The sequence below is a fragment of the Nicotiana attenuata genome, chromosome 1, assembly GCF_001879085.1.
Source record: "Nicotiana attenuata strain UT chromosome 1, NIATTr2, whole genome shotgun sequence".
Taxonomy (NCBI): domain Eukaryota; kingdom Viridiplantae; phylum Streptophyta; class Magnoliopsida; order Solanales; family Solanaceae; genus Nicotiana; species Nicotiana attenuata.
Window position 1 is genome coordinate 55,376,625 of NC_031989.1, and position 7,835 is coordinate 55,384,459.

At 35.6% G+C, this 7,835-nt stretch overlaps 1 protein-coding gene across 1 annotated transcript; it reads right to left on the minus strand.

Moving 5' to 3' along the window:
- On the minus strand, positions 158-4,502 carry LOC109226903 (probable polygalacturonase). The gene is made up of 6 exons (XM_019391818.1): positions 4,334-4,502; positions 2,670-2,984; positions 2,131-2,251; positions 1,865-2,039; positions 1,689-1,759; positions 158-1,272 (listed from the first exon to the last, which is right to left on the minus strand). Exons 1-6 carry the CDS (start codon positions 4,361-4,363, stop codon positions 599-601), a joined length of 1,386 nt encoding a protein of 461 aa, XP_019247363.1. The 5' UTR covers positions 4,364-4,502; the 3' UTR covers positions 158-598.

Genomic DNA, 7,835 nt, shown 5'->3' on the forward strand with positions numbered 1-7,835 from the left:
AACTCAAGGACAAAGGACACAGAAAAGGGAGGAATGAGACCAAACTCGCGAACCATTAGACTGTTCTGCATTATAGAACTCAAAATGTGCTGTATGTGAAGGTACCATTGATACAAGCTTTTCAAGAGTCTAAATCTGAGATGTTGAACCAAAGACCAAAGAGCAAGCTTTATATGTTTTAATCAAATGGCTAGAACTTCTTATTGCAACAATGACAATCAACAATAACACTCCTTCAACCATATAGCATTAACCAATCTTACCGCAGTCTCCATAAACCCAATTTACAAATGTAAAACAATTTACTAAAAAAATCAAATGAAGAATGACACAAGAAGGAACGACGTATCTGAATTTACTGAACTACCAAAACTTTTCTTACACATGAATAAAAGAAACGGATGCTGTACACAGGAACGATGTGCAATGCAAGGCTACTTTTTCGAAGAGATTGCTCACCAGTGTTTTGACGTTGACTTGGGAAACCATGGTACCGAAGATTCTGACTTGCATCTTATTGAAAGATTGTACACCAGAACTTGAACAAGATATGTGTCTCACTGTTCAGGTTCAATGAATGAATAGTTCCAATCGGAGATTATAATACTGCAACTTCAGTGTATGGGTTTGGAAGAGCAAAGCAAGCAGAACTAGAACTGGAAAACGAGCTCTGAAGCTCGGGACACGGTTCAGGAAACACATTTTCAGAAGAACCTGATATAGCAGAGCATAACCATGGCGTAGAAGGGTCGGAAGAAATGGACAAAGAGATATTTGATAGGCATATAGAAGTGAAGGGAGATTCGGATAACCCGGTGAAATTGCCTGCTATCGAAATATTTGTACCAACAATGTCCTTAAAGGTGATCCCACTAACTACAGGTAATGAAGAGGGATCATATTTCTCATCTGGATGCGAATCATAGTAACCAGTGGCCTTGATTCCCACTTGCACATTTCCCATAACCACATTCATAACGAGAATATCTTTGATGTAACCACCCCTTCCTCTTGCTGTCTTCAGCTCAATCCCGAAAAGGGAGTCATGTAGGGAAATGTGCTCAACAAGCACATTGGAGATACCACCAGACATCTCACTACCAAAAGCCACAGCAGCACCTGCAAACGACTGTAATCTTACCCCTCGAATGTGGACATTTGAGGTAGGTTTCCCATAGGATATACCATACTCATCCCAACCGCTTTTGAGAACGACAGCATCATAACCAATGGTAATGTTGCTGTTTTCAATGCAGACGTGCTCAGACGAATCTGAAAAAGTGCACATAAGGTTGCGCGTTATGTGGGTCTAAAGTCAGCAAGTAGTGTATCAATTTCTTAGAAATACAGGGAACAATGTACATGCACCAATCATATATATATATATATTACTCAGGCATGAAGAAGTAGCTATTGTACTTTAATTAGCATAACTAAAAGTATAAAGAAATTTGTGTCTAAGATGCAACAAGGAAGCTCATATCATCAGAACTCAGATTTTAGCAGTATCTGGACAGCTGCCCTTTAATCTTTATGAGCAGCTAAATTTGATCTGAAAAAGTTGTTTTTGTGGTGCTTGAGGAAGCTCCCATCTATGAGCACTTAACTGGTGAATGTCTAAGGCAACATAGCTTTTAATTAGCTTGGACATTTAAAAACTAAGGTGAAAGATTTTCTTTTTAACTAACCTGGGACGATCCCATTAGTGTATGGGGAGTCTCGTGGAGAATGAACCGTTAAGTTCTGAATGACCACATTACTGCAAAACATGAAATTCTCTCAAGGATTAGCGAAACCCAGATCTTAAACACAAGCAAAAAGTTTATGAAACATTAAACTCCTTATAGGGGGTATAACAAGTTACCTGCAATATGCTGGGCGGATGTTCCAACCAGGAGCATTCAAAAGGGTCAAGTTTGAAATAACAACATTCTTGGAGCTAACAAACTCGACTAGATGTGGTCGAGTATAATTTAAGGAATGGGAATTGAACATCTCCCACCATATAGAGCCCTGGCCATCAATAGTCCCGTTGTTACCTGCAAAATTATTAGAAATTAGAAGGTTGCATGAAGGTGGGATAGAGAGAAACATAAAACTAATAAATTCACTGAATGAAGGAATTCCTACCTGTTATTACAACATCAGTTAAATTATTTCCAGCGATCAAGCTGCGGTATCTTCCATATTGTGCCTCAATACCTCGGCCATAAGATGGTAAGGCTTCAACTACATCCCAATGAGCATAATCCTGAATATTGCATACATAGAATATTTACCATGACATGCGATGCTTATAGATAAATTGATAGAGAGATAAAAATTGAAGCACTTATCTAAACCTTCATAGTGCAGCTACAAATGTACCAAAATTTGAGTTGATGTTGTCTTGACAACATATTATGTAGAAAACCTCTCTACTGGAGTTACCACAAATGTGTCAAGAATTCATTTTATTTGTGAAACAATAAGCCACAGAATCTAATTACAAAATGCCAACGTATCTCGCGCTTGAAACCACTGGTTGATCGAACCTATTACACGACTGCTGAACTTTTCTTTCGGAAAAAATGTTTTAGCTTTGCAAATAGGCTAGCCTTTTTGTCTAAAACATATATATATGATTAGAAATGCAAAAACGACACCTCAGGCAAAGACCAGAGGCTAACCTCAGATCCTAGAATAACAGCATCTTTTTCCAGGAACAGCGTCAGGTGGCTAGTAAGATTGATGCTTCTAGTCAGCCACTTGCCAGCCGGAACATAGAGCTGCGCGCCGCCCTTATCAGCAAAGGACTTGAGATAGAAAATAGCATTCTGAAAAGCTACAGTATTTATAGTTTTCCCATCCCCCACAGCCCCAAAGTCCAATACTGAGACACTGTGAGGTCTGGGTTTCAAAGGCTTATTGAGCTTGCATTCTCCATCAAACTGAGCTTCAGTGTGTAATATATATTGACTGAATGCCAATAGCAAAAGCACTGCCTGAAAACAAAATCAAAGAGAAATGGTAAATCATTCATCATCCAGCATATTACTACTTCTAAGCTTTAACAATCATGTAAAAAGGGCAGCCCGGTGCACTAAGCTCCTGCTGTGCGCGGGGTCCGGGGAAGGGCCGGACCACAAGGGTCTATTGTACGCAGCCTTACCTGCATTTCTGCAAGAGGCTATTTCCACGGCTCGAACCCGTGACCTCCTGGTCACATGGCAGCAACTTTACCAGTTACGCCAATGCTACCCTTCAAGCTTTCATAATCATGTAAGCCAACAAAATCTATGTCAATTTGCAGGCAAGAAATTCAGGTATGAAGTGCCAAAATGATGCAGAAAGTGGTCAGTCCCATATGCTAATTTAACATATTTTGGTAAAGTTTCACTTTTAGCACATCTCGCAAATAAAAAATTCAGGTCTTTGGCTGCTGTTTCTTCCCCTTTCACATTCATATTCTTTTGTTCAAGAGATTTAACAGGAAAATAAAATATGGAGAAAGCAGATGAGCACACAGAAAAAGTTTTAATCTTTTCCCACATTCGACAAAGAAGAACCCCAACTACAAATTTTAATCACAAGTGAACTCCTATAAAGGTAGATGTCACAAAGGAGCAGGCAATAGCAGTAGAAAGAACACAGCTAGATATTCTTAAATCTTTTATAGAAAAAGAACTCAACTTGATAGATACTTCATTGGAGCAAAAACACTGAACAATTTAAGCTCAAAAGGGGAGGAGAAACAAAGAAAACAGTTTATGAGAATAAAAAAGAAAGAGGAAATTGATAACTTGGTCTAACTTATACTAGTATTGAAGCAAAGTCAATGTATACCAGTAGTGACTCCCAATCAGATCCAACTACCAAGATTGATGGGCTATAATACAAAACAAATTTCATTCTTTTCCGTGATGAGTAGTAAAGTAAAGGGTAAAAAAAACAAAACTTTATGATTGCAAAGAACATCCAAACAAATCTTAAACCCAACAGTTGTTGTTTTGGAAAAAAAGGACAATGTAGACAAAACAATAGGCACCCTAATTGGAGAAAAGAAGAGATCAGCCGAATCTATACAAAAATCTGTCACAAAAAGGCAATTCAGAGCACACAGATACTGAGCCTCTCTTCAGCGAAGAAAAAGAAGAGAAACCAAACCAACTGAACAAATCAATTAGAAGCATATAGATTGCCACCAAATAAAATACCCAGTAATATTTCAAGTCAAAATGTTAGACTACTGACGAGGAAATCAAGATTTAGTCCAAAAACAAGACACCCCTTGTAATTATTCAGTGAACAAATACAAGAACACCAATGAAAATAAATAAACAAACGTACTTACTAGCCTCTTCATGATTATATTCTGTGTCATAGTGTCATTCACAAATCTGAAACCACCCCCTCTTCTCCAAAAAAAAAAAGCTTATTAATTTTGCAGAACCAAAGTGAGAAGAGGGAGGATGAAGAAGGGAAGGTGGAGAAAATAAGAGGGTTGTATGTTAATTGTATGATGATGAGAGAGTGAGTGGCAATTAAGGAGAAAAATAAATAAAATACCAGTAATAAATTAAATATGGAACTACTACTACTAGTAGTAGTACCAATAGAAAAGAAAAACGGATGGTAAGAGAAAGGGACAGCGAAGAAATAGAAAAAGACAGCTCTTCATCTACACATATTAACACTATAACAACACAATGAATATGAATCAATTTTTGTTTGGTTCATTTTTGTAATGTTTTATATTGGGTTTAGTCTAACAAATAATGGAAAGAAAGGACTAGAGAATAATCATATTTAATTCCCATAATTATTAGCCATTAATCACTCTTGTAAATTTTAGTCAATTTTCTAACGGACATTGCCGACACTCAATCAAGCAGTAACAGGCATTGACTGTGTAACTACTACAGTTATAAGCATGACTTTAGAATAATACTAAAACAATTAATAGGTTCCTAAATCCGCCAGGTAAAATTTCTGTACCAGTTTTGTCCTAAGAGATCCAGCTTAGTGGTCAATTCTAGGCAGTATCCCGATGTTGACTCAATGACTACTTCCCTCGAATTGAATTAAAAAATTCATTCACATTCAATATTTACACTGAAATCTAATACTAATTTATTATAATTAAAAAATATATACAAGAATATTATATATTTATTAGTTTCGTATAAACACTATAAATGTATAAGTCTCCCTATCATCATTGTAGTGGTAGAAATTAAACTACTTTTGTCCTACGAAATTTGTAATTAAAAAAAAATCTTCTTCTTAACCAGAAATGTCATATTCGGACCTTGAAAATAGAGTTATCTTTTGTATGAGGCCGAACTCACTGCACCAGGAAGAAATTCTAAAATAGAGTGGTCATTCTAAAATAGCCACAGTTTCAAAAGTAATCGAAATTTAGTCATTTTTCATGTAAAGATAAATTCGAACGAAAATATTATTCAAAATCCGGAAAAATACTCCAGTATAATATACTGAAATTCCAGCATAAGTATACTGAAACTCCAATATAATTTCAGTATAATATACCGGTCCAGCATAATATACTCCAATCTCAGTATATTATACTGTAACTTTCTGTGTTTCAGCAAAATAGTGGCTATTTTTCAATGAATTTCCAAATACTGGCTATTTTTGAATGACCAGTCCGAAAACTGGCTAGCCCGTGCTATTTTTACACTACACTATAGTAGCCTATCTATGGCGCAAATCTAAATTAATCGAATTAGTGAGTTTGGGGCACTAATCTAACTCGTTATATCTAGTTGGGTCTTTTTCTCATTACGGTGGTGATTAGGTGCGGATTTAGGGGGCGGAAGGATGTTCACCCGAACCCCCTTCGCCGAAAAATTACACTGTATATGTAAGGTAAAATTTGTATTTTACTGTTATATACTATGTTTTGAATCCCCTTGATACAAACCAAAAGTATAGCTTAGTGGTCAAGGTGGATTAAAATATTTGTAAGGTCATTGGCTATATTCCTACTAGCTATAACATTTTTAACTTTTTTTTTTTTGAACCCCTTAGCGGTAATCCTGCCTCCGTCACTGGTGGTGATAAAGTTAATTTCGTAGTACTTCAACTATTCTACTAAACACTTACTCGTAGCACCCCAACTATTCTACTGAATACTTACTCGTAGTATCTCAACTATTCTACTGAATACTTATACATTAACATACATATCAAATAATTGTGTCCACCAAAATTTAGACGGATGGCTAATAAGGTCATTCTTAGCATGTGCTTGATGAGAATTTAGGAGGGGGCCACACCAATGATGTGTGGGAAATGCAAGGCTGGCAACACTGAGCTAGCCAGATCATATGGGGGTATGCCGTCGTGGGCTGGATCCCCACCCCCCCTGGTGGGTCCTGCCTTGTCCATTTATGCTATCTCTCTCTCTCTCTCTTGTTCTTTCTTCTACTAATAACACACATAAAAACAGCAAATGTCATGACCCAATTAGAATAGCCTTGCTGTTGTGGTCCTCCTTGTCTCATGTGCTCCGTTGAACTCAATCTACCAATTATTCCCTCTCCCCCTTTTTATTCTTGTGCTTTTCCAGTTAGTCATATTCTTTTAAACTAATTGCCTCCTCTAAAAGATTTTAAGGTGGTGTTTGTATCAAGTTTTCCTTAGCCTGTTTGTTTTAAATGAGTTATTTCAAAACTTAACTATCTAAATAAACCTATTCCGACCTCCTACGTGTTTTAATAAAAATAGCATCAAACAAATTATTTCTTTTTCTAACATCTACTTGGTGCATGCACAAAGTGCAAGTAAACTCTTTTTTTCAGGTCAAGGTGTACGGTTACAACAGTTAAATCAATGGTAATTAAAAAAATTACTCATAAGTCGCATTTGAGGTTTACACTAAATCATATTGTTGATGTTTTATGACCAAAATTACAAACTAAGGCGACAATATGTACTTATTAACTTATCTATTTTAATGATAAAATATGTATCATGTATTGGTTGGTATAAATTTTGGATACGAGTAAGTTTTTACCATTAACTAATAATAGTAATAAAATACTAAATTGAGGCCAGCAAACTATTCTATTCTTCGGTCAGAAAATGAAAGGATAAAACATTCTTCGTCTTTTCGGTTTGATTTAGTTTTTTATTTTTCCTTAATCATTTCAAGTAGGAAAACATTTATAAAAATAAATAAATAAAAGCTATACGAGAAATCATTATGACTTGTTTATGATGGGTATTGGAAAAGGCTAAACAAGAGAGGCACCAACATGTTACACTTTAGTTGAGCATATTTTCTTTTTACCGTAAAACCAAATTTTGAAACCCTAAAAAGGGTTTCTCGGAGAAACTTAGGTGACCACATTGGAAAAAAATAAAAGTGCATTGGAAAATTGATGGCTTTTAAAGAATTCGAGGTATGAAGGAAGACAGTAGTGGATCTAAAATATAGATATTGTTTATTTTGAGTTGAAAAATAAGTTCTAAAATGTATATCTTATTTTTTTTAATAATTTCTCTTTTTCAAACTCCTTAAGAGACGATATTTGGTAGTAGTTTTTTTCCTTTCATCACATGTTAATTATCAAAAGTAATTACATGCCTAAGTTAATTAATGTTGTCCCCTTGTCTTTGCATAAAATATATTTTCGGGACTTTGTTGTCGAACATGGTTATGTAATTGTTTTCCTAATGACCATCAATTCATAAGAACAACAGTGAATATACATGCCGAATCAAGGGTCGGTTTTCTTTGTTTCTCCTTAAACTTAAGCATAAAAATGAAAGAAGAAAAAATAATAATGGGTTTAAGTTTTTAGACTATCAAATTTAAATAACTCAAC